The sequence below is a fragment of the Colias eurytheme genome, chromosome 21 (assembly GCF_061535395.1).
Source record: "Colias eurytheme isolate Ceu_HAF_F1 chromosome 21, ilColEury1 Martin Lab GWU primary, whole genome shotgun sequence".
In the NCBI taxonomy this organism is placed as follows: Eukaryota; Metazoa; Arthropoda; class Insecta; order Lepidoptera; family Pieridae; genus Colias; species Colias eurytheme.
Window position 1 is genome coordinate 2,045,600 of NC_143000.1, and position 27,305 is coordinate 2,072,904.

At 35.6% G+C, this 27,305-nt stretch overlaps 3 protein-coding genes across 3 annotated transcripts in view; 2 read left to right on the forward strand and 1 right to left on the reverse strand.

The window, feature by feature from the left end:
• The window catches only part of LOC149898936 (uncharacterized), a 35,626-nt gene extending 15,032 nt beyond the window's left edge, over window positions 1–20,594 (reverse strand). The window contains exons 1-2 of the mRNA XM_090114228.1: window positions 20,398–20,594; window positions 19,786–19,950 (exon numbers count right to left, since the gene is read on the reverse strand). Coding sequence (XP_089970354.1) covers window positions 19,786–19,928 — 143 coding nt within the window. The 5' untranslated portion in view covers window positions 19,929–19,950; window positions 20,398–20,594. The remainder of the gene's footprint in view (window positions 1–19,785; window positions 19,951–20,397) is intronic.
• Window positions 20,195–27,305, forward strand: part of LOC149898938 (sex-lethal homolog) — a 35,342-nt gene continuing 28,231 nt past the window's right edge. The window contains exon 1 of the mRNA XM_090114230.1: window positions 20,195–20,380. The gene's annotated coding sequence lies outside the window, so the exon portion shown is untranslated. The remainder of the gene's footprint in view (window positions 20,381–27,305) is intronic.
• Window positions 25,980–26,592, forward strand: LOC149898939 (uncharacterized). Its single transcript, XM_090114608.1, has 2 exons — window positions 25,980–26,146; window positions 26,301–26,592. Exons 1-2 carry the CDS (start codon window positions 25,980–25,982, stop codon window positions 26,590–26,592), a joined length of 459 nt encoding a protein of 152 aa, XP_089970734.1.

Consider the following 27,305-nt stretch of genomic DNA (forward strand, 5'->3'; position numbering starts at 1 on the left):
TGTAGTAATTTTATGGTCGTGAAGATGTTTTAACAAAGAAATGAACAAAGCATATCAAATTATTTTTAATAGACCTTTTAAGTTCAAAGATTAATCAGGTATTCAGGTAAGAAGTGGAATTACTTGTAAATATAATGATTTAAATATACATTATTTAAATAATCTGAATATCGGTTACTATACTTATACATAGTATCTACATATCATACCTTAGTAAGTACGAACTCATTTAACATTTTTATTTATTGCACGCCTCATAAGCGAAGCGTTGAGGTGGGTACTACTGTCACTTCGCGCAAAACATCTGATTTTTCAAACTTAAAATGTCTTTATGTATCATACATTGCACTTGTAAGATAATACATACACACACATATTAAGAAAAAACACTATTTTTAACGTTCATGATATTTTTGATGTCATTTTTGTTATTTAAACTAGTTAAAAAACAGTTTAAAAAAGTTCTGTCTTGGACGTCCGTGTGTCTGTATGTGCGGATCCTTTTTCTTGTTAACACGATAGCGACCGAAATACTTTACTAATCGAGTCTTTTTTTTTCTCTTACGCTTGAGTATGCTCAGGAATAGAACCCTTTCGTTTTTCAGGGTCTGATTCGATGTGGTTTAATTGTTATTAAATAAACAAAAATAATAATTAATAAATATTATTAAAAAAAAATTATGAGGAGTGCACTTTTGGATTTTCCAAATTATTTTTTTAATTTTGTAAAACAAAATTAAATAGGGTGTGAAGTACCTATTTTACTACTACTTTGTAGTTGTTAAATTTGACTTGTATGTATATTGTATATTCCCGATGGTAATTTTTTTTGATTGCAGTGTGTCTGTGGTCAATAGGAGAATATTTTTTTTAATATGTTTTTGCAGCGTTGGTTGGCGCATGGTTGGCGTTGGCGCATGTCATTGCGATAGGAGGCGAAGCGTACTGGCTTAAAAAATGAATTGTTATATGACTAAAAAGCGATTTTTTAATGTGATCCTATTATGCTCAGAGTTTTGAATGTCTCCTTTCTACAAAAATTCCGTAAATTATTATCCTGCTCTGAAATTTCGTTTTGTAAGTACCTACTGCGACACGTTCGCAGCAGACTAATTACAAGACATCCCTATTGGGAAGCAACGGGAAACTAGGACAATGCATAATAGTACATAATATAATACATTTCTTAGCAGTATATATTATATACTACTCAACCGAAGTCTGAAAATGTTTAAACTTTTAAAGCCATATCATAGAATCTTAGAGCATAGAATTAGGATAAGAGCGGCCGTACACGGGCGGCTCGAGCAGGTAACGGCTGACCGACGTACACGGACTGCTCGAGCAGTCGGTCGTTGTCTGCTCGAGCTGTCGATACAAACAGCGCAGTTGACGGTTTGAAGCGGTCGCCAAGGCTCGAGCAGTTTGTGTACGGCTGTGAATAAATGTCCATAGTTCACCGCGCGGTCGTGGCTTCAAGCCGTCGGTCTCAAGTCTCAACTGCTTGAAGCGGTCCGTGTACGGCCGCCCTAAGTAGAAATCGTCATCTCGTCGGCAGGAATATGTCATCTTGTATTGTACCTACTTTGTTTTATTTTTCAATGCAGACAGCAGATAGGAGCAAAGACCGCTCACACCTATAGGTATACCAATCACGAAAAACATATCTTCCGATTACTTAAGCAGCCCATAGCTGAAGTAGTTGGATATAGGTAACATTTATTTATCCATTTATTGTACCACACCATTTAACATATTAATTTAGAACATTCAATTGGAGTAAAAGCGTACAGTCCCCGACTCCGGGCCCTTTTATTACTTCATTTGTTTTTAATCATTAGAGCGTATACGCATTATGCGGGTAACCGCATTGCGGGTAGCCGTCCGGCTGACCGCAAGCACAATTATGTACGTAATATTCATTTCTATGCGCACTGTGCGGTCTGCGGTTACGTACATAATTGTGCTTGCGGTCAGCCGGACGGCTACCCGCAATGCGGCTACCCGCATAGTGCGTATAGGCTCTTAGTCAGTAGTCATCACTTTATAATAATTATACCTTCCTCAAGAACGGCTGAACTAATTGAATGCCTTATTGTCTGCTGAATTTATTTTGCGTAGATCAGCATACTCTTTTTGACTCTACCTTGTAGGTACTAAGACTGTAATAGGAAAGTTTCAGGATCCACGAAACCACAAAGCAACACGATTATTAACCTTTTGAACGCCAATGACATCTATAGATGTCATGCGCAATCGTGCCCTGTGCGCCAACGACACCTATACATGCCAAGAAACAGATCATAGATAAATACAAATTAAACATATTAAACCTTTACTTTTACGTGTTTTATTTATACAGTTTATGAACTGAATCCCCAGTTATTACATAATTGTACACAGTAAACAAAATTGCCAAGTAGTTATTCAAATATTTGATGACAAAAAATAACTTAATTAATGGCTAAAAAAGCATGTTCTCTCGCGCCAATGACATGTATACGTGCCTACTAGTGATGTAGTGTAATATTCAAGTAACTTCATTAAAATTTCAGCGAAATTACTCTAATTCGCTTAATTTTTGTAATAACTACAAAAAAAATATATAAGCTTAGTCACTGAGAAAAAAGGTAAATACTACATTCTTTGGTATAATACCATATTGTCTATATTGTGGATATTGTTGATTTGAATATTTTCCTTTTCGCCAATCATGCGCATCCCTAGCACAGTATCGATATGCAATCCCTTCTGCGCCATTGACATGAATACATGTCGGACTGGTGACGTCGTAAGCGCGTGCCGTGTTGTTAAGTGCGGAAAGTTGTAAAAATATTTTATCGAGTAGCGGGCGAGTGAGCGAGCAGTTTTCAAAATTTATTACCTAATAAGTCTAATCAGTGCCTTTATTAGAATATTCTTATGATACAAATTGTCGCTATGTCATATCAAAATATGGTAATTGACCTAAATAGGTACCTACATATAATTAGTATTTGTAATAACTAATAACTCAAGTATTAAACTAAATGATGGAAAATAAATATGTAGTTTTTATGCAATTCCCTTTATTTAAAGGTAATAGTTGTTTTGATATTTACAAATAAACACTCCACAATAATACCTATAGTTCATATAAACTTAATAAATAAACTCGATAAGTTATAATAATATACAGCTACACATCCCTAATCAGAAGCGAGAGATTATAAAAAAAAGGATGGTTGCCCGCGCCATTGGCATGTATACATGCCAATGGGGCGTAACTGATAGAGAATAGTGCTGTAACTTGCTGCAATTTTATATGTATTTTTGTATCTCAAAAGGTTGATTTTTTTTGTTGATAGTTGCTATAAATGTGGTCTTAAGTTTTTACAGTAGGAGATGAGGTTAAATAAATATTATTTTTGTGTTATAAGCTGTTTATTCAAATATTCAGACGTGAATTATTATGTTTATCGATAACATTTTCGACTCCCTACTATTTTCAAGGTTATCTCATTGAATTTGTGGCTTGGCGTGGAGGGCACGGCGATGCGTTTTTGCTCTGGCGGTCAAAAGGTTAAGGTCTACTTTCCCTACTAGAACGTATCAATTACGAATCAAAGTCGTATGTATCGGCTTCGAAATATTTTCGCCGATATTAATAATTGTTGACGCTCCGTGCATGCCACATGGCGGTGCTGATCGGTGGCGGAAATCATACTTTCCACGCCAATTTTTTTTTTTGTCTGACACCTTCCTGTAACGGTCCTAGTAAGTTGGATTGGGTAGGTAGTCTTATTTTATACTGGGACATAAAATAATGTCAGTTAGGTAGATGCAACTCATATATATAAGTGACTCACTCAATTATACCTATATTTGGAAAGTTAACGAAAGAAAATACGCCTTTACATTCCCCCAACTGCAACATCACCAAAATAGATCTCTCGAGTTGGGTTACAGACAATAAAAATAATACCTACCTATAACTAGCCATACGAAATTGTTGTTTAAGTTTTTCCTTATTTAAAAGTATCTAGATTGTAGAGATCATAATATTTTATTTTAATTACTTCTTTAAAGCTATCACTCATATTGATATTACAGTATCTATTCCTAAAGAACATCTTCGCTTCGAGTAGGAGATCGTGGCCAAGCGCTTCGTGGCCGTCCGTGGCGTGGTGGATTGGCGTTGCTCCAGTACAGCAAAAGGACGCGGGTTCGAATCTCGTCTCGTAATTGAATTTTTTCACTAAAAAAATCTCATTTCTAAAGCATTTCAATGCTCGTCGTCGTCGATGCCCTATGCGTCTATTACAGACGGTTTATGGTGCTATGCCTGAGCAATGTATTTGAATGCTATAAAACTAAATATTAAATATTTATGTTTTAAAAATAACAACATATAATTATTATAGTAGGTATTAGGTACGCGTCACCCAGTATGTCCATTGTCCATATTGTTTTATCAATAATGCAATTACAACTAACAATTTTTATCCCGACGTTTCGAAATCTACAACGGGCATGGTATGTACACTAGGGTTGTTGAGGATTCCTCTTCCGCTTCCTCATAATGCGGAAGTTCCGCAATATTTTGGGTTCCTCTACCGTTACCGCATCCTCAAAAATGAAAATAAAAAAATCCTCTTCCGCTATCGCTTCCTCAAACTTTAGAGGAAATTTATGAGGATGCTGATCCGATCGGGCGGCGAATTTACAAAGCCTATTTAGACTAACACGAGTCGGACTCTATTAACGAAAAAGAGTAGAGTCTTACCGCCATATTTATATCTACGCCTAACACTTATCTCTAAACATAATACAGTAGAACTCCAATTATCTGAACTCCGACTATCCGAATCGCCGATTATCCGAATCACAAAAAATTGTCCAAAAAAAGTCTAAGTGCGCTATTATTCTTCCCCTAACAAGAATATGGAGAGGATGATGATGATAAAGATGCGTTGTCACTAGAGGAAATAAGAAAAATGATTGCAAAAATATTTAAAACATGTGAAAATTTCATGTTTCTTTCATTTAATTCAATAAAAAAAATAGTGCAATATCAAAACGTAGCTTTTATTCTCTCCAATGGCAATTTTTTTTTAATCCGATTTACCAAAAATTTGATTATCCGAATGGGTATCATCCCCATTAATTCGGATAATTGGAGTTCTACTGTAATATAACATTGTCTCTCATAATCAGAAGAAACTTATTTTACCAAATAATGTGTGTCAAAAGTCATTTTAAATTAAAAAACAAACAAGTTGTTTAAGCTTACATAATATTTACCAGTTAGTTTTTTTTTTGTGGAAATCGCCTAATGTCGCTTCTGGCACTGAGATAGATTAGGTTTTTTCGAGTAATATGCATAAACAAAAGCTCATCTGAGTCCGGCTCGTGACTCAAACTTAGACTCGTACTTAGACGCTTTGTAAATTCGCGATCGGGCGAGCTAACCTCCCCTTACCTTAAACATCAATATGTACAGACAGGAGAATGGCTTTTGTTTTAATTTTAAAAGTTTTTGTTTTTTAATTATGATTATAATTTCCTATCATCCTCATCCTCATCCGCTTCCTCTTCCGCTTCCTCATCCGCATCCTCTTCCTCAAAAAAATATCCTCTTCCTCATCCGCATCCCCTAAATTTGTGTGTGAAAATTCCTCTTCCTCCTAATCACTTCCTCAACAACCCAAATGTACACACATTCCTCTTTACTTCAAATGAAACACTCGCGGAAAATCAAACTAAGTAAATCACTAAACTACAAGGAAAAGTAAGAGCAAACTAGTAGTTAGCAGCTGTTATAGTTCATAAGAAAAGAAACTTCCGATAGATTTCAATCTCCACCTTACATGAAAAAAAATCCAGTATCTCTCTCGGTCAGCCGGATACTTAAATTCCTAATCAGAGAAACTGCTCGACACACTTAGTTTCCTGAAAAATTAAGCTTTGTGCCATCTCTTGTTCTTCTTGTTCAGAGATCAAGCTTAAGGTACATACAGCTTTTCTCAATATAGATATTTATACCGAAAAAAAAAAAACGAAATTTAAATGCGCAGTTGTATTGTTATCTACCACTCTGCAGATCCGCATTCACAAGAAGAGGTATCTACATTTTAAGAAAGTGGACCTAATACACCGACAGAAAACTTAGAATTATTATGTTGTTCTAATAATAGTAGAATTAAAAACATCTCTTTGTATCACCGCCGTGGCATACGTTGCGTCGTACTCTCGCAGTTATGAATGAAGATCAGGACATGGTAAGTCCATCGTGTGATAAAATTCGAACAATTTTCTTAGATATTCGGCATGCTAATACCTACAACATTTTCATTTTTCGGAAATGTGTTAACTACAATAATTTAATAACTGTGTTCATGATCATATAATTTAGGTTCGTATTATATACCTATTATTTAGGATTAGGATATCCTAATCCTAAATAATATATAATCATATTATTTAGGATCATATCGTTTATAGGTTATGTGCAATCTGTTTTGGTCGGTCTCAGTGAAGGTTGGTACAGACTTTTGTATTAGTTCTGGGTCCATTATGTTCGGTTAAAAGGTAAAACGTTGGCAAAATGGTTCTATTTTCACACTGAAGATAAATTTCATCTAGGTGATTTTTAACTCTGCACAATCGAAATTAAAAATCACTTATCGAAGAAAGTAAACGAGAAAATTTCAACTAAGAATTAAGTAACTAAGTATGTATAAAAATAGATAACGTTAAAAAAATAACAGAAAAAGCATTGTTGCCCTAACACTGCAAAAGATTTGCAGAAGGAATGGAAATAGATAGAGGCTACCTTGAAGATAAAGTTTTATGAGACAGATACTTATATATGGAAGCTGGAATAAATAAATTTATGGAAGATCTTACCTTCGATGAGTCTGATGAATAATCAAGCATTGACACAGATTCAGGTTTAGAAGATAGCGATTTACTAAATGATTAAAGAGCTTGGATACAGGATAACAGAACTTATTTAAAGGCATATCTATTAGAATTCCATAGGTTTTAGCAGCTGAACATTCTAAGATCAGATTCGGATACACTATTTAATTTCCAACATGAAAATAACACTTTGTCAAACATTAAGTAAAATTAGTGCAAATGTTGAAAAACAAAATTAAGACAGATTATGTAAAGGCACGTACACTGTACCTACAGGTTCTTCAGTGGCAATATTCCCTTTACATGAAAGTAAATAAATAAAACGTGCATCATTCGGGCGTGGTTGCGTGATTCTAAGAAGACTGCAAGAAGTACCTTCGAAATCTACTACCGGATGGAAGATAGATCTCTAAAAAATATTTTCCTATAGGTAACATAAAAAGGAGACATTATCTCCTTGCGGCCTGCATATTGGTTAATACGATCGAATAAGTACGTTCGTCGTTCATGTCAGGAATTGTACAGAAAAACAGTCCATTATATAACGCGCAAAACGTAAAACATAGGTACCTATCTATGCCTTACCCTTAAGAATAAGCTAATCATCATGCTAGCTTGTCATTCATATTAGAAACCTCGCTCGCTAGAAACAGACTTGCAGTTACAATATAGTAAGCTTATGCGGTATGCCTATGCCCAAGTAGCCACTATGTAGAGAGACTTTGGTTTATGAGAACGATATTATGAGAAAAAAAATTGGTCTGTAAAGTCGGTTTACTGACGATAGTTGAACGTGACAACGTCCGATTGTGCTTCTTTGTCGCTCGCTCCGCGCTCTCGCTTGCACTTCAAGCCTTACATGGAACGCCTCAGAGCGAGGTAACGCCGCATGTTTTTTCGTGCGTGCAGCCGGCTCTAAATTATAAAACGTTGTCATCTCAAAAAAGAGCGTGTGTACCGAGCACACGTGCCAGAAATGAAACTTCTTTAGCAAGATTAAAAGATACCAAAATCCATGACGTGACGTGCCACGAAGCCACCTTGAAATTTGAATGCGCATAAACAATTTTTACTTTAAAAAATCCATAGATTTGAGAAACGTACAGTGTATTTTTAAATTTGATATTTAATCCACCGGAACCCTAAGTGGTTTGCAGGCTACGAAAAACTAAAAGATTACGGCGCGCGGCGTCGAAAATATTAGACATGAGTAAAATAGTCCATTAGGAACAATCATATTTCTGTGTTAATTTTTTTTAAACTGATCTCACAATTTCATGAAGTAATTTATGTTTCAGCTACCTATAGTAGTGCACCTATATCGACGTTGTTCCTTACCGGGAATTTTAAAATCATAAGTTCTTAACATTAAAAACATAGGTAGGTCCTGAACATTTTATTTGCAGGATCAACATAATAAGTAAGTACATAATTTGTTCTATATAAAGTGCGAGTTCTGCAATTTATTGATCTTATTATTTTGTCTACGTGAGACTGTTTGCTGAATTCCTGTAAAATAAATCTGTTTGCAATAGTCGTATCGATAGGTGTATCTTCGGCACATTTCAGGTTTAAGATAATCCTTTTCTTCCCACCAAATTCCTGGAATTAGTGTCATAATCTGGATTGTTCATGTACCCTACCATTTTATACATTTTCATCAACAATGTTGTGCGAAAGACCTAATAGACTAACGACAAAACTACCTAAACACGGGGAAAGCTAAAACGAGATGATATTTTACAGGATTGTCTTGCATAAACGGGTAAGTATCGTTCCTAATGGCGGCAGTAATTTTTTGTGTTCGAGTGTAAAGTTCGAGAATGAAAATCTGACCAATTCAAGACAGAATTTTCCAAACGTTGAATATCGTTACAATTTACACATCATTGCTATATAAACCTATACCGCTTTTAAAATTTCCCAGAACCACTGGCCAATTCTTCGTGGTCGTAATTTCAAATTGCTTATTATGAAGGCAAAGGTATATAGGCTCACTTATATTATTTTACGAACTAATATATAACTATTTTTGTATTAGGCCTTTATTTCTGGCATAAACTTGAAAATATACTCGCCATCTTTGAATGCTCCCCCCACTCCCCCATGCAACTATTTCACTGTACGAACTATTGAATCGTAAACAATGGACTATTGTTAATTATTTAAAATAATAATTTAAAAAATATATTCATGAGTTTTCAATCTATAGTGGTTTAAAGTTAACTCAAAAATGGAGCATTTTCGTAAATTTTCTAATAAATCTTAGAGAAAGTGTAAGAAATGTTATAGTATGCTATACAGGGTGTACCAAAAAGTAGTGATGAACGGAAGCTGAGAGGTAGAGGACCTAGAGGGCTATCCGAATAACCCCCATGTATGTTATGCGATTTTTCGTATTTTCGGAGTTATGAGGTTTTTTTCAATTTTTCACCTATCGCCGAGTACGATGATATTTTCACTCATGCTGACGTCAATGATTGCGGAAGATACTTGATTTTTTTTGTGTGCTAAGCTGAAAGATAGGCCAATTCAGTATGGTAACATTTACTATCGTTAGATCTTTGAATGGAATAAAAAAAAGAATTAAATGGCAAGAAAGATAAAATTACCTAGTATGTTCACCACTTCAAGGGCCCGTAAAAAAATAAAATCACATAAAAAAAGTTTTCCGTTTGACTTTTAAAAACTTGCTCTATCTATCAGATAGCTACCCTGAAAATTTCATTTTATTATTCAGAAGGCTTCAATCGAAAAATTTAAATCTAAATGTGGTAAGTGCAAAAATTGAATTAACATGATGATCATTAAAACCAATAAATAGGTGTTTAATTACCAGAAATTTTTAAAATAACCCCGCTGTTGCTCAATGCAAGTGCGACATCACCGTAAAAAGTTGTCTTTTAAATGTCTGAATGCCCTTTTATCATTTTTAATGGTTTCTTCTGCTACTATGAATTTCCGGGTTATTTCGTCCAAATTGTGGCATTCTCTCAAGTAGCCGAGGTCTTTTTAGTATTCCCATTGAAACAAATCAATGGGGTTTAGGTCGAGGGACCGTAGAGGCCAGGCTTTAAGGCAGGCTTCACCGGCGCATGCGCAGGCTGCAACGACCAATCCATCTTTCAGGGTATCTTTGCCCTTTAGCCTGGCCTGCACGGTCCCCGGACATAAACCCTATTGATTTTTTTCCGTGGGGATACTACAAAGACGAGAGACTGCCACAATTTGGACGAAATAACCCGGAAATTCATAGTAGCAGACGAAACCATTAAAAATGATAAAAGAGCATTCAGACATTTAAAAGACAACTTTTTACGGTGATGTCGCACTTGCATTGAGCAACGGCGGGGTTATTTTAAAAATTTCTGGTAATTAAACACCTATTTATTGGTTTTAATGATCATCATGTTAATTCAATTTTTGCACTTACCACATTTAGATTTAAATTTTTCGATTGAAGCCTTCTGAATAATAAAATGAAATTTTCAGGGTAGCTATCTGATAGATAGAGCAAGTTTTTAAAAGTCAAACGGAAAACTTTTTTTATGTGATTTTATTTTTTTACGGGCCCTTGAAGTGGTGAACATACTGGGTAATTTTATCTTTCTTGCCATTTAATTCTTTTTTTTATTCCATTCAAAGATCTAACGATAGTAAATGTTACCATACTGAATTGGCCTATCTTTCAGCTTAGCACACAAAAAAAAATCAAGCATCTTCCGCAATCATTGACGTCAGCATGAGTGAAAATATCATCGTACTCGGCGATAGGTGAAAAATTGAAAAAAACGTCATAACTCCGAAAATACGAAAAATCGCATAACATACATGGGGGTTATTCGGATAGCCCTCTAGGTCCTCTACCTCTCAGCTTCCGTTCATCACTACTTTTTGGTACATCCTGTATATTCGTGATCTACTCAATAAGCTCTTTCATTTGATACCCCACACGGCATGTTTTGGAAATTTTTTTCTTTGTATGCCATATTTAATTACCGGGGTGGGGGGATGGGGACCACAAAACTGGTTGGCAACATCTGTCTATAGGATGTCTGGGATCTATACAATATATATCAGAAGTCAGATTTAGGTCCGCTATTTTTGCAAACGAACATCTCCTTGGAGCCTGCTCTAAGACTAGAAGAATATGTCTAGCTGTAATTTTAGATGTCACCACATTTGCATTAACATCGAAATTCGGAATAGTGTGTGTAATTATTATTGTCCAAATTGTAATAAAAACATGTTAAATAAACAAATTCGGTTTCATTTGAATTGACCGTTTATTGCCAAACTACCTTCCTATATTACTTCCTTCATTCTACTTATTATTCTCTATTTATTTATAACTATGTAGGTACTATTTATTATAATTTTTTACCCTCCATATATTCTATTATCCCCTTGATGTATCGTGTCGAGACAAGAACGAAACATTCTTGTTTACGAAGCAGATAATATTCTGACATTAAAATCATATACATAGGTAGTGCAAAAGCCAAAAATCTTAAGACTACTACTACCTATCTTGACAAACTGAACAGTTAGTAACAATATTTTCATAACAATGTATTGCCTAAAGGTTTGCAAAGAGATGCATTACAAGAGTAAAATATAATAACCACTTGCACTCGCGAGTACGTGTTAATGAAATTAATTTGTTAATTATTTTAGTTCTGCAAGAACTTATAAATTTATAAAGAATAGAAAAAATTCGATCACGAGGCGGGACTCGAACCCGCATCCTTCGCGCCATTCCGGGGCGGATGCCTCACCAACTCAGCCACTCGTGACCCGCCCGAATGATCGAATTTATTCTATTCTTTCAGTTTTATGTGTCTGAAGGGACACACCGCGCGCCATCTATTGAGATGATTAACAACCATTTCAACCAATATGAAGCACTTTTCAGTGAATACAATATTGTAACGATGGAACACGACCTTTTTTGTTGAATTTATATTTTTGGTTTTTATGGCATTCAAATGCTTTATAAATATAAATTTATAAAGAATAGAAAAAAAACGACGGGCGGGTCACGAGTGGCTGAGTTGGTGAGGCATCCGCCCCGGAATGGCGCGAAGGATGCGGGTTCGAGTCCCGCCTCGTGATCGAATTTTTTCTATTCTTTATAAATTTATATTTATAAAGCATTTGAATGCCATAAAAACCAAAAATATAAATTCTGCAAGAACTTCTTATATTGTGTTTATTAGCCTTAATTTACAAGAACCTTCTTATGGTAGGCTTTCAAAAATACTTGATTCATTTATAAGTACCAAAATGTAGACGTAGCTTTACGGTTAATTATTGTGCATTCCGAATAAAGATAGCGCGAGCTACTAAAATAATAAGTTTGGCTGGTCGTCGCTACAATTCCGTAGGTATTTATACACTGGTATCGCTATATAGATATATTTTTTTGTTATTGTACTTTATCTTCGTGCGTTTTAAGGGCTCTCATTGCTTCTTACTTGTTACTTACAAGTTACAGTTTCTGATAGTTATACCTCCATATTATGTAGCTGGGTCGATCAACTTTTAATGGTCCGACGGTACACGCATCATGTCCCTGAACGATAATTAATAAACATGAAATCATAAAGAGTTAAATTGGTTTTAATTATATTCTTTTTAATATTTTCTAACATTATTGTAAACAAAATTTTAATTGTTTTATTAATTTGTGCGTAGTTTCATGGTTGTCCAGAGACTAAATGCAATTTTCCAGTACTATCACATTTGTCCCCAAGCTACAATGCATTAACAAACTTCGCATCACGAACACATACTATCACGACCATAAATACTAAATACACTTCTTGTTTCAGTTAATGATTATTGACATAAAAACATACAAATAATTTTTTTTTTATTGGATATAATACGATTTTCAGGCATTTTACTTTTGTCCCCATAAATCATCTACATGGCACAGGTCTCACAGACAACCGTAATTTAGTTATGAAAACAAAACACAGATGGCGCGGTAGATTCCTAAACAACAAGCTAAACACAATAATTAACTGTCGGGCTTAAACGCCATTTTGATTTGTATAAAATCACGGCAACAGTCGTCCGAGCAACGTTGGTGAGTGTGGGGTGGCTTTATTGTCAGTCCGTCAGACAACTGTGATTAAAACATAAGTACTTGATGCATTGTTATCAATTATACTACACGAGATGCGCTTTCGTCTATAATTTAGTGTGAGCTGAGATTAATATATAAAATAACAATAGTATTTGCTTGGCGGGTCAAAATTTAAAAAATATCCCGCAGACAACCAGTCACTTGGCCAACCAAAGTGGTTGCACCATGGACAATTTGGTTGTCCCTAGGACAATATTTATATAAAACTTATACTTTAACAGTTAAATAGTTCATGTTTTGTTTATTACTCGGCTGTTTCGGGAACACATTTTTATTACGCAATTTTATGTCTAGTTTAATTGTAATTTTAACATTTCAAAAATCAAGACGACTAAGATGTCCCCATATGAAAATCACATTATACTTCATTCATTCAGTTATATCGAGAATCAGTTCATTTTAATTAAGTAAAATCAATAATACGATACGTAACAAGCTCGCCTTAATAGTTTTTTTGTAAAAAATATCACTATTTCCGCTTTACTGAAACTTTTTTATATATGAAACATTGTTTGGTTGTTCAAAAGACATCATTCGTTTCAATTTTAATAAAAATATTTCGTATTTTGGGTGTAAATAGAACAAATATCAAAATATTATTAATTATTTAATATTAGAAGAATATATTTTAATTCTGAAGGGAATTTAACATTTAAAAAAGTACTATTGTGTAAGTTGTCCAAAGGACATTATTTCCCGTGAATAGATCGGTTCGTGAAGTTAAATCCACAAATGTATGTAATCAACATCACTGCTGCCTATATAATCTTAATCTACGAAGAATTATCTTCTAAACTAAATAGTAAAATGCTGAAAATTAAGTTAAAAAAAAAAATACGAGAAAATTTAGATCGGGACCTTTAAAAATTGATTGACCCAGCTTAGGGATGTAACGATACATGATTTTGCCGATACGATACCGATACCGATATTTGTAGTAATGTATCGGCGATACCGATACCGATACCGATATCGATGGCTTGGTAGAAAAATAAATAGTGAATTATGCATAAAAAGTTACCAACATTTAACAGAGACAACTGTTAATCGTATTCTTTTAAATAAAAATGCCAAATCAAAAAACAACAAAACCATTTATTTTAGTAGGTATTATTGTTTTACGAAGTCAGTTAAACTTTAAGTAATACACATACAATCAGTACCTAATAAAAGTTTACTATTCTGCCGTCCTTTAACTAGAAAGCCGTTAAGCCCACGAAGTGAGTTTCGAGTAAATGGCAAAAAACACGGAAATCGTTATTTCTTAAAAATTATGACACTTACAATAATTATTTTGAGATACATCGATCGACATTTAATTAAATTATAAATAAATATTAGTTTTTACCCAGAAACTGTTATAATTTATTTTTAAATTCACTTTTTCTCGTTTAGTTCAGCATATAATCTGAAAATTTTAACTATTTACTGGACAAGACGGCCGTTCACATACCATAGCGACTTTTTAGCTAAGTAATTTAGTATTTTTATTTTCATTTTGTGATTTTTTTTTTATTTAGTAATAAAATGCTTACCTAAAACGTCGTTAAGCTACTATAACTACTTTTAAGCTATGACTTTCGTTTTAATTTAAATTTCAAAAACTTTATAATCAGCGTTTAAGGGCTTTTGCATGCTTTTGTACTATGATTCTATATAGTTGTACTAAATTTTAATCTTACTAATGTTAAAAATTTGCTGCTGTCTGAGGCTTTGCTCTCGGGAATAACATCCTCTAGGTCAACCAATGGAAAGGAAAAGGATCAAAAGCTTTTAGGTTTAAGTATTAAGGATTTAAACACTATCTAAATTAATGGTTTTAGCGGCTATTACATGCTATGCCTTCAAGCCACACCTCCGCGCCCGTCGGAGTGGGCAGCGTGAGGTTTTTCGTTACGGAATTTCTGGATTCGGTCCCCGCGCTCAAGGCCCGCGATAGAAGCTATGCAATAGCTTAAAAATTCAAAATTATTTATTTCTTTCCTTTACATAAACAAATTTGTGATTGGAACACTCCTAGTAAGCAAATAAAATGCTTGTGTCAGGAGGTTCCGCTCTTCCTTAACACTATTACAGAAACAGAAATAAAACAATATGAATGAATACAATGCAAAAACATAAAAGAAAAGAAAGAATTTAATAAAAAAATATCGGTATCGGTTGATTTATTATCGGCGATACCGATATATCGGCTTGCCGATATATCGGCCGATATATCGGTATCGGTATCGGTATCGTTACATCCCTAACCCAGCTATTCCAGTCACCTTGTTTGTCTTCCTTACTCAAAGTGGTGTGTCACATCATAAAAGTCACGAAAATACATATAAAATTGCTTTGTTTATTCCTGTTTTGTGGTTAATATTTACCCGTCGGAATCCATTTTTGAAATGAAGTGCGTCACACTTCAAAACTGCAGCACAGCAGTTCTTTTATTCTACCGCGCTGCTAAGTCCGAATGTGAAGACCGCCTAAGATGTTTCCTTATTCACAATAAGTTTTATTAACCTATTGACACTACCTATTAGGTATGTACAATTACCTACGCAATCATAACTGCACCGCTTATATTTCTATAGCAATAAAGGATTTTCATTCGTTAATTCACCGCTTACGTTTTTCGTTATATGAAGGATAATAGGTAATTTTATTCAAAAATCTAGAAGACTGGCTTCATTCCTAAATATCCCGAAACAGGGATTTTTTTTCATTCGCATCCCCCATATCATACCTGCATTCCAAGTCTATGTTTGTCATCCAAGTACTACGGTCTACTGTACGAGCTTCGATTCATAACAATAAAATAGATATAGTATTTTTAAATTTGCCTCAGCGCGATCTACATGGTATATGAAAAATTAAGATGAACATCAGACAGTATACATCCCGGTGGTACCCTCATATCGATAATAGAACGCAAAATCTATTTCAACATGTTTACTTACTTGTTCCCATAATTTGATTGACGTGAAACATAAGCAGATTGCACGAAAAGCAATAGCTTGTTACTTTTTAACTAATAATATGTTTTTTTTTTTTATGTTTTTTAATATGTTTTTTTTAATAATATGTAGCAGGATGGATTTTTAGTGTGTATGAAATGACAATACAGATAACGAAATCAATCTAGTAAAATAAAATGAAGAAGGTCCGAATAAAAGGAAGAATTAAATTGTATCCCCCAGAGTAATCACCACGAAAGAAGTCCCACGGCGAAGGTAGAAACTAAAGATGGCACTGAAAAAACGAAAACTCAAATGTGTCTAGATAATCATAATGATAATGAGGTGCCAAATAATAGATAGAAAAAATCATTTGAATTAAATAATAGGCAACACTAGTTTAGGCGCCGAAAGCACCACTTCTACGAGACTTCTTTCGTGGCGCGCCTCCGCCCTCCAGAGGTAGAAGGCGTCCATAGGGCATAGTGCAGTACCAGCATTTCATAATGTCACCTTCCCTTTAAATCCCGCTCAATACGTTCCCGACACCCTCGATTCTATACCTATTTGTAATATTTCATTTATAAAAAATCCATGCATAAGATTGTTCATTTTTGTAAAATACCGTCATTCGAAAAGTAGTCATAAAATCAAAAGTTGGTCGTTAACAACTTAGATCAGCCATCCGAAATATTTTATATTGATTAGTTTCGCGTTATGTATTTTTGTTTGTAGTCAGCACGCCTCGCCACCGACGCAGTCCATGACCATGAGTATGCATAAGAAGTGATGTTTATATAATTGTTAAATCTCCCAAGTATTGCACGCCTCATAAGCGAAGCGTTGAGGTGGGTACTACTGTCACTTCGCGCAAAACATCTGATTTTTAAGAATTACAATAATAAAAATAACAATACCACACTATTAGAAAAAAATGTTTGCTCATTACAATAATGTCATTACCGCTAGTTACACCTAACAGGAAAAAAACAGAAATCAGATCTTTAAATTGTTTACATGTATTATAGCCGAGCTTATATTAGATTTAAAATGGAATACATTTTAAGTGAAAGTAGCCCAAGACGCAGAAAAGATTCAGGAGCCTATTTCTAAGCATTAGAAATATATACTGCAAATTGAGAACCATCCATTGTTTTTGGGAATTAAGGTTAAAAAGACAGCATGTAGCAACAATGAACTACCGATTTACCTACAGCAAAACTTGTTTCTATCGTAATTAGAATGACTATGAGTGGATAATAAGAAAATGTTTATCGAAATATCCTATGTAATGATGTTATAATTGGTACCATGTAAGCAAAATTTATTATTATTAGTATTGAGTTTCGAGGAAATTACTGGGGCCTACTACATTTCAATTCTAGAATTAAATGATGCTGCATTTGCCTACTAGAAGCTTGAAAGTGTAGTGCTGAGCACCCAAGTATGGTAATATTATGGTGTACTGAGTATACATAATATCTTGAAGATTCACAATTAATTTGGCGCTTCTAAAATAAATATAACGAAATAAATAATCATTAGTGTAAAATTTTCGATAAATTCCAAGAAAATTTGTCAGGTCTGCCGGTAATCAGGTGATGACTCTGCTCAGTTGATAAAATCTATATTCTTTAACATAGATATTATATAGTGACTTAGAATTATTAATATTTAAAAATCTATTTGAATAATCCTTGGTGCTCCACGTTAAAGTACTGTCCTATGCCATATTATTTAAAACAGTAGGATCATCAACTTTTTATAAATTTTTTCTTATCATGTTATGACCATATCAATTTGTTTTCATTAGCGGTAATTGAATAAATTTTAAAATCTAGCAGTACTATTATAATCTAGAACAATTTAGAAGGTTTAGCTTCCAAAGAAATAGACATACATAGTTAAATATTGAATAGTTCATCATCATGACAACAGCATACATACCCAAGCTTTTAAAACATATATAAAAAATATTTAAAGAGATATATTTAGAATTGTTATATTTTATAAGTTTCAACTTACCCAACTATTGATCTATGTATTTTTAAAACCAATTGTGATGAAATTCAGTAGAGTATTAACCTAAACACTACCCAACAACTAAAATATTTAAAATTTTATATAAATAAGATGAAATTGCACACTGTATTAGCAAACTTTATGCATAGAAACTACATACATGAGGAATATTTTTGTTTAAATTGATACTCATAATCAAGAAGCTTATATCTAATACACTGGAGATTTCAGTATGAACATTAACTTGTAACAAGAAAATATGACCTTGAATGACACCTAGGTGTGAAAGGGATAAAAAAACATACAGGCGTCATTCAACGTCATATTTTCTTGTTACAAGTTAATGTTCATACTGAAATCTCCAGTGTATTAGATATAAGCTTCTCGCTCATAATAATAACTTACTCATTGTCAACTTACCATTGACAAATTCAAAGAATAAATAACATATTGGGTGAAATATCAAAATAATTTATAATTTCCTGTACTAAAGAAGAAGTAAGGTAATCCCACTCGTAATCTATTAAAAAAATCTTTCAAAAAGTTTAGTGTGAAGATTAAATTATTAATCTTTAAACACTGTTCAATTATTGTTGTGTGATGATTTCTCAATATAAGGCTAGCTCATGCTATAAGTGTTGTGACTCATATCCATTGATTTCAAAAACTTGGAGTGGTATTTAGACAGCACCAGTTCCCATTTTGCTACAATATTCCACATCATACTTGAGCTTGATAGTCTAATATGTTAATCAGGAGTGAAATGCTGTTTTAAACTTTAGATTTTAGGAATTGACTGTAATTGAGGTTTTACGAGTATGTAAAACAATTCAAGATGGTTAACGCTACAAACAATGTAGTGTGTACAAGACATTTGGTAGAAAGATGAGTTGTCTGTCATATTTATATAGTTAATTGTAATGTTTTGTCTCCTACTACTTATTCCTGTACTTCAATTTTTGTTAAAAATTAGATACTATAGCTTATGACGGGCTAATTTTTCAAGCCTTGGTTAAAACTTATTCGTCGAATCCATACTAATATTATAAATGTGAAAGTAACTCTGTCTGTCTGTCTGTTACTCAATCACGCCTAAACTACTGAACCAATTTGCATGAAATTTGGTATGGAGATATTTTGATACCCGAGAAACTACATAGGCTACCTTTTATTGCGAAATATGTACCACGGGCAAAGCCACTAGTAATGTATAGAACTACCATTTTAAAAAGGTATTCTAATTGCCCGTATTTGACAGTTTACGTGACATTTTAATATTATCGTGTAATACTTTATTGGACGGATAAAATTATCCAAGCATTGAAAAATCGGCCCTTAGAAGAATAAATTTAACTAGATGCTTAGACACTTCTTTAAAAATCCTTATCTCTATTAATTAGTTTTGTTGTGAAATACTTACAATTTGTTATTTTACTTCTATATCTATCTACCTATAATATATATTATAAACTTATTGTAAATAGGCTTAAAAAAGTTCAGTTTAATTGTAATTGATTCATAGCTTACCATGGTTTGATATTTATTAGCATATTTGTCCTCTAATATTGTTTTGCATTATATGTAACTGTTTCTAAATTAATAGTATAAATAATAATTACTTTTATTTAATAAAAACATCCTTAAAACTATGCACACTTATAATTAAGTAACAGAGATCACTGTAATATATTCAGTGAATGTTCAACGAAAATATTACAGACGTTTTAAATATAAATATAGTCTATGAAGTTTTCGTATAGCTACCTGAAGGCTATGAACGCATCGCCAAGTTCGCCACCTACGATGTGTACTCCACCTTCGGGGATAGAAAGCCCACGGAAATAATTCCTAATGTCTAGCGCATTCGCTGACCAAGGAAGGTTCTGCAGTCTTATTATCACACTCATGATTACTTTTTCACGACAGCACCTACAAAAGAGAGAAAAAGCTGTCCATTTTTCAAAAACATATCCTGTTGTCTGAATCGCAGTCGAGAAATTCAAGCAACTAGACAGGTTTGAGCACCTTATGATATTCCAATAAAAAGTGAAGTTTTTTTAAACTTATATGACTTATGAGCACGATGCAAATGAAAAATTAATAATTCTTTGATGTGTAACTGAAGTGTAAAATAACACGTAACCCAGTCATGCATTCGGCTATTGTATAAGTAATTTTTTACAGTATTGATAAATGGTGTAGTGTACGGTTAAATAGATTTACCTACAGATTAAGATATTTACACGGTGTATTGGTATTCAATTTTAAGATATTAACAAGTTATACACAGCGGGTTGTATTGTATAATGTTTTGTTCAATAAATCTTATAGCGAGGGCCGAGGCGCCATTTCATCGCCCGTATGTATTTTACTCACCTAACGAATTATAGCGATATTAAGCACGTCACGCACAATTAATTAAAATAACGACATTCTTAAACACATAAATTCACAATCTGTATCGATAATGATAACATAATTAAGTTGCAATATTTAACCTAAACACAGCTTTCGTTGAATGTGTTTGGTATAACAAGATGGCGTCTGACGATTGACGAATGGCGATTTGAATTTTGAGTCTTGAGATTTCCGATTTCGCGTATTGACGGATGCCAAAAATGTTAAATTGTCTATGGTATGTCTACCGCTTAAAAAAAAGGATAATTAATTAAAAGTTAGCAATTTAGTCCACGTGTGGATTCATGTGTATATGTTACCGGAAATGTATGAAATCAAGGAAATGTATACAAATCCTAGGAAATGTGTACAATTCCGATACCATTTAGGAAATGTATAAAATATTGCTTAAAAAATTATCCTAGGAAATGTATAATCTTCCTCGGAATTGTATACAATTCCAATATCGTATTAGGAAATGTATATATAGGTAAACCAGAATCTGATGGCAATTAGGGAAATCAAAATTTTGAGTGTGCAACCCTAGGGAAAATGGACTGAACGATCTTGATACTGCTTATTTTTCATTTTGTCCTCAATATCATTAGTCACATTACATAAGTGGACAATACTGTACTTAATAATGAGATATCCACTTAATATAATGTAGGTACATACTTACATGTATAATAGGCATGACGACAGTATCCATAAATGATCGTATTAGTGTTTTTAAGGGAAAATGTATAATAGATAAATTACATATAGTGACTTAGAAATCTTAAAAACATTAAGATTAATGAGATTATCAATAAAATAAAACATTGAAATACTGCAGTTGGCCATTTTGACTAAAACACGCGTGACGTCATGCTTAAGTAAACAACTCAAATCAGATGTTTTTTGTTGTTGTGAATATGTTGAGAATACGCATTTTTATTTATTTTCTATTGTTTCACGTATGATTTATCGACTCAGAACATAAATATAATTGCGAATTCACGAATACATGGTTCGGGGTTCTCCGCGCCAACTTTATACAATCATTTCTTATTATTTTCTCGCTTAAAATAATTACTAACACATTTTTGAGCATTATTTTTATGTGGATTCACACTGCAATACTGCACACCACTTATAAACTTTGAAATTCGTTTCTATAAAACATATTAAATAAATATTATTTTAATTTTCTTCGCAATGCGTACAAATAATTACGTATTTACCAAAATGTGACGTCACGCCTACGCCATGACACCTGCGAGCTGTTTTGGCACAGTTAATAAATATTTTTTGGAAAATGGCTTTTATCTTCGTTAAATTTAAGTATATTACCGAAATATAGGGTTTTTCTTGTATAGTAAACGTATACACACATTATGGAATTCGTGAATTTTTGTGGGAGTCGAGCATGCTTCGGCACGAATTGGGCCACGCTCGCACCGGGGAAGGTACCACACCCTCACAGAATATCGGCGCCATAGTGACAGTTTACTGTCGCGTTCCGTACGGTGAGTGAGGGGTCCGGAGGCCCACATTCCAATCCCCTCCTATCCCATCCTTATCCCTACATCCCCTCCAAATCCTAGATCCTGCCTAATCCAATCAAACAAAATAAATATGAAAGCGGCTTTATCAGGTTGTGTACCCCAGGAGGGTACCTGCATAGGCTGTGCAGGAGAATCCCTCCCTCAGCGTTTAAGCTGGGGCAGCCCGTCGTACTCTGGGGCGGGCATAAATCCGCATCCTACAACATCAAGGGTCAAAAAAAGTAAACGTGCAACATCCTTTCGTAAAACGCTTTCCGTGGATTTCTGCAACATCAGGGGCCTTCACAGCAACTTAAACGCCGTCCATCACCATCTTGAAACGGCTAAGCCAGCTCTATTTTTTCTAACAGAGACTCAGATTTCTCCTCCTTCAGACACTGCTTACCTTACTTACCCAGGCTTCAAACTCGAACACTCGTTCGTGCCACGTGCCGGTGTTTGCGTGTATGTTAGGAGTGATATCTGCTGCCGTCGTCTCACCATCCATGAAGCTGACGATCTATCTATTATCTGGCTGCATATCGACTTCAGGGATCGTACCCGTATTTATGCCTGCCTTTATAGATCTCACTGCGGAAATACCGGCACTGACAAGCTCTTCGAACACGTGCAGAATATGTCCGATAGAATTCTGCAGCAGTACCCCTCCAGTGAGCTTATAGTACTAGGTGACTTCAATGCTCACCACTCTGACTGGCTCGGTTCGCTGGTTACCGATCATGCGGGGAGGACGGTCTATAACTTTGCCTTATCCTATAGTCTTACGCAGTTAGTCTCTTCACCTACACGAATACCAGATATAGACGACCACAGTCCCTCTCTACTGGACTTGCTGTTGACTACACACCCAGAAAACTACCAAGTATCGGTTGACGCTCCAATTGGATCGTCTGATCACTGCCTGATCCGTAGTGTAGTGCCCGTCGATCTCGTTCAACGGCAAGGACAGGCAGCCTGCCGCCGAGTTTGGCATTTCAAATCAGCCGATTGGGATGGACTGCGAACTTTCTATGCGTCCTACCCATGGAGCCGAATTTGCTTTTCAACGGACGATCCTAACGACTGTGCCAGTTCTGTTGCCGACGTGGTCCTGCAGGGTATGGAACTCTTTATTCCATCTTCAGTAGTGCCCGTTGGTGGCAGAACTAAGCCTTGGTTCGATCGTGCCTGTTCTAGGGCGTCCCGCCGAAAGCAGGAACACTTTCGAGTTTGGGCTCAGGCGCAGGCGTTATCTGATCCTAACCTTAAATCGTATAAAAAAAAGTATAATTCGGCCTCCCGGGCTTACAAAAAAGAAATTGCCTTGGCGAAGGCAGATTATATTAAGAGGCTTGGACAGAGACTTGCTAGACTTCCATCTGGTACCCGTGCATTTTGGTCGCTGGCTAAGGCGATCCAAAATAATTTCAGTCAATCGTCCTTTCCAACCATGCGCAGGGGGGATCACAGTCTGGCCCATCTTGCAAAAGACAAAGCTGACCTCTTGGGCTCTATCTTTGCAGCAAACTCGACCTTGGACGATAGAGGAACCTCACCACCTTCAATCCCACGGTGTAATACGACAATGCCTGAGATTCGTTTCACACAACGTGCCGTTCGTAAAGCACTGTTCTCCTTGGACACCTCAAAGTCGAGCGGGCTAGATGGCATTTCCCCTACTGTCTTGAAAACGTGCGCTCCGGAGTTGACACCAATATTAACGCGCTTATTTCGACTCTCATATACAAAACGCGTGGTTCCGAATTGTTGGAAGACTGCCATGGTCCACCCGATCCCTAAAAAAGGCGATCGCACTGATCCAACAAACTACAGACCTATCGCCATAACCTCCTTACTCTCAAAAATAATGGTAAACATTATTAACTGCCAGCTTCTGTGTTATCTAGAAGAAAATCAGCTGTTAAATGATCGCCAATACGGCTTTAGACGCGGCCGATCAGCTGGTGACTTACTATCCTATTTAACACACAAATGGGCGGAAGCAGTTGAGAGTAAGGGAGAGGCGTTGGCTGTTAGTTTGGATGTCGCGAAAGCCTTCGATCGGGTTTGGCACAAAGCGCTTCTTTCAAAACTACCATCTTACGGGCTACCTGGAGGATTGTGCGAATGGATTGCCAGCTTTCTCGCGGAGAGGAGCATCAAGGTCGTTATCGACGGATCATGCTCCGATCCTCTGCCGATAAATGCTGGTGTCCCTCAAGGCTGCGTGCTATCTCCTACTCTGTTCCTTCTGCATATCAATGATATGTTGCAAGTTAGCAACATACATTGCTATGCAGACGACAGTACAGGGGATGCTAGCTATACCGGCCAGGCAAAATCCTCCAGCGAAACTGTTTTTGAGTGTCGAAACAAACTTGTTTCATCAATTGAAACTTCCCTTGAAAAAGTTTCAGAATGGGGTAAACTAAATTTAGTCGAATTTAACCCCAATAAGACTCAAGTTTGCGCGTTCTCCGCGAAACGGTCCCCATTTGTCCATTCACCTCGCTTTCAGAATACTCCCCTTAATATTTCGCCGTCCATCGGAATTCTTGGCGTCGATATTTCGAGTGACGTGCAATTCCGTGGTCATTTGGAAGAAAAAGCAAAACTGGCCTCCAAAAAGTTGGGCGTCCTCAATAGATCGAGAAAGTACTTTGAGCCAAGTCACCTCCTATTATTGTATAAGGCGCAGGTACGTCCTCACTTGGAGTACTGTTCTCATCTATGGGCTGGCGCCCCGCAGTGCCAACTTCTTCCACTTGACCGCATTCAACGTCGGGCAGCTCGAATTATCGCCGATCCCAGGATTACCGATAAGCTTGACCCTCTGTCATTAAGAAGGGACTTAGGGTCTCTTTGCATATTCTACCGATTTTATTATGGGGAGTGTTCTAAAGAACTATTTGACCTCATCCCTGCAGCACAGTTTCACCACCGCACATCCCGTCACAAGAACCTCTTCCATCCACACCACCTGGACGGTTGGCGAAGCACAACTGTGCGCTTTATGCGCAACTTTCTTCCGCGTACTGCTGTACTTTGGAACAAACTGCCAAAGTCTGTATTCCCGAACAGCTTCAATATGAAGGCTTTCAAAAAGAGAGCCTATGACTACCTGAAGGGCCAATAAATTAAGCCACTCCCTGATCCACTGAAGCCATTTCCTTAATACATATTATTTTTTCGTTTTACTAAATATCCTGTCCCTCTCCCTCTACCAGTAGGCAACACCCGTAACCCAGTTACGGTAGTCTATGGGCGGCGCACTTAGCTTACCATCAGGCAAGGCGTCGGCTCGTTTGCCTTCTTCTACCATAAAAAAAAAAAAAAAAAAAAAATGGAAGAGGATTTCAAAATCTTTCGTCATGCCTATTGTATATATATTATTACTTTTATATAGGTAATACATATTATCATTTACACATACCTATATTTGTATATTCATTATCATTATGCCATGTGAAAATATGGATGTAATGATAATGCAGATCAAAACTAGATTGCTTATAATTTTTTATAAAATACAATAAAACTATGTTTATTTTCGTTAGTATTAACAGATACACATATTATAAAATTGACTTGGACAGCTTGGACTTGACGAATACCTAGCCGTATTGGAAACTCCTGTAATAAGTTTTCATAAAATTATATTGTATTACAAACAATATCATTATAATATTTTACCTACTTATAATATTTTTAATTTAAAGTATCAAAACGGGTAAGTCCAATTTACCAATAAAATATTCAAAATTGAAAATTGCTATGTGTTTGACCCTTCTTCATCTAATGTTTTTCTATACACATTATAAACAACACCTCTTGCTTGTGATCGCAGCGGCTTTTACGACATTTTCGAAGGTTTTTTTTAGACAAAATCCTCAAAATTATTCATCAATTGCAAAGAAGACAAATAATTTGACAACCAATTGATAGTTGTCAAATAATAAAAAAAAAAAAAGCTTTTATTATAGCACTAATTGAGACAATCCGGTAACAGTCTTACCGTAGAATAATAATAATATGTTCAAATTATCGGAAGTACATCATAAAGGACGGGACCCAGGACTTATGTCGTCTGGAAAAACTCTCCGACATGTTACTTCCGGTTGTTCCATGCTTGCCAATACTGAGTATTTGCACAGGCACAACCTAGCAGCTAGGATTATCCACCAAGAGCTCACTCTAAAGTATGGCCTTCTTGACGGAAAAGTGCCTTATTATAAGTACGCGCCGGAGCCGGTCCTGGAAAATAACCATGCCAAATTGTACTGGGATCGGCCCATCATCACAGACAGGACTATTCTAGCGAATAGACCTGATAGAACCTGATAGAACTTCCAGGATTTTCTTGGTAGACATCACTATCCCACATGACGACAATCTTGTTAAGGCCGATTCAGATAAACGGCTCAAATATCTGGATCTGGCGCATGAGGTTGTCGAGATGTGGGGCGGTGTCTCTGCCGAGATAATCCCCATAGTTGTGTCCACTAATGGGCTGGTTCCTACCTCCTTAAAACAATATTTAAGGAGGTTGGATTTCCCGGTGAAGCCCATGACAGTGGGGATACAGCGGGCAGTCCTGCTGGACAACGCTCGGATAGTCCGTAGGTTCCTCACTCAGTCGCCCTAGGCTCCGGCCGTCTGGCCACTCAGCCGGAGTTGTTCACAACACCGCCGCGAGGCGAGATACTTGCCCCCAATATGTTCATATTATCTTACTAAATAACATTTCTTAAATAAACTTATATTCAATCAAATCAAATTTTCATTTGGTAAACTAATCAGTCCCTTCGTCCCACTGTCCCCGTGTACATGTCGCAGTCGGATTGTATAATCCGCCGTATTACAAACGACCGGCATTTTGTAATATGCCGAAATTCGTCTTTTTCCAAAATTCTACAAAAAGTTCACTTCGTGGGGCTCCTATTTCTGTGTAGTTTTAAAAAACACGAACCTAACCTAACCCACCCCCTTATCCAAACCAAAAATTTCTGATTAAGAATTTTCGGCATATTACAAAATGCCGGCCGTTTGTAATACGGTGGATTATACAATCCGACTGCGACATACAATGATACACACCCCTCGTGACTCATCCCGCGTATATCTTCCAATATCTTAGATGTTTTTCATTTCCGATTGCTATTTAGGAAGTGTATAGATTTCCTAGGCAATGTATATATAATAATTTATTTCACACATTTCCGTGCGATTTTAGGAATTACATACATTTCCTAGGAAGTTTTATACAATGACGGATTACATACATTTCCGTTAACATTTATAATAAATTTCATCACGCTGAATTAACTGTTTTCTGCTGATTTAAATTGAAGCTAGCCA

What these genes read in the sequence shown, in the direction of transcription:
- LOC149898939 (XM_090114608.1), top strand. Translation starts at nt 25,980, where the DNA reads ATGTTCAAATTATCGGAAGTACATCATAAAGGACGGGACCCAGGACTT. An exon ending in CACCAAGAGCTCACTCTAAA is followed by an intron (nt 26,147 to 26,300) that starts GTATGGCCTTCT and finishes TAGAACTTCCAG; the next exon opens with GATTTTCTTGGTAGACATCA.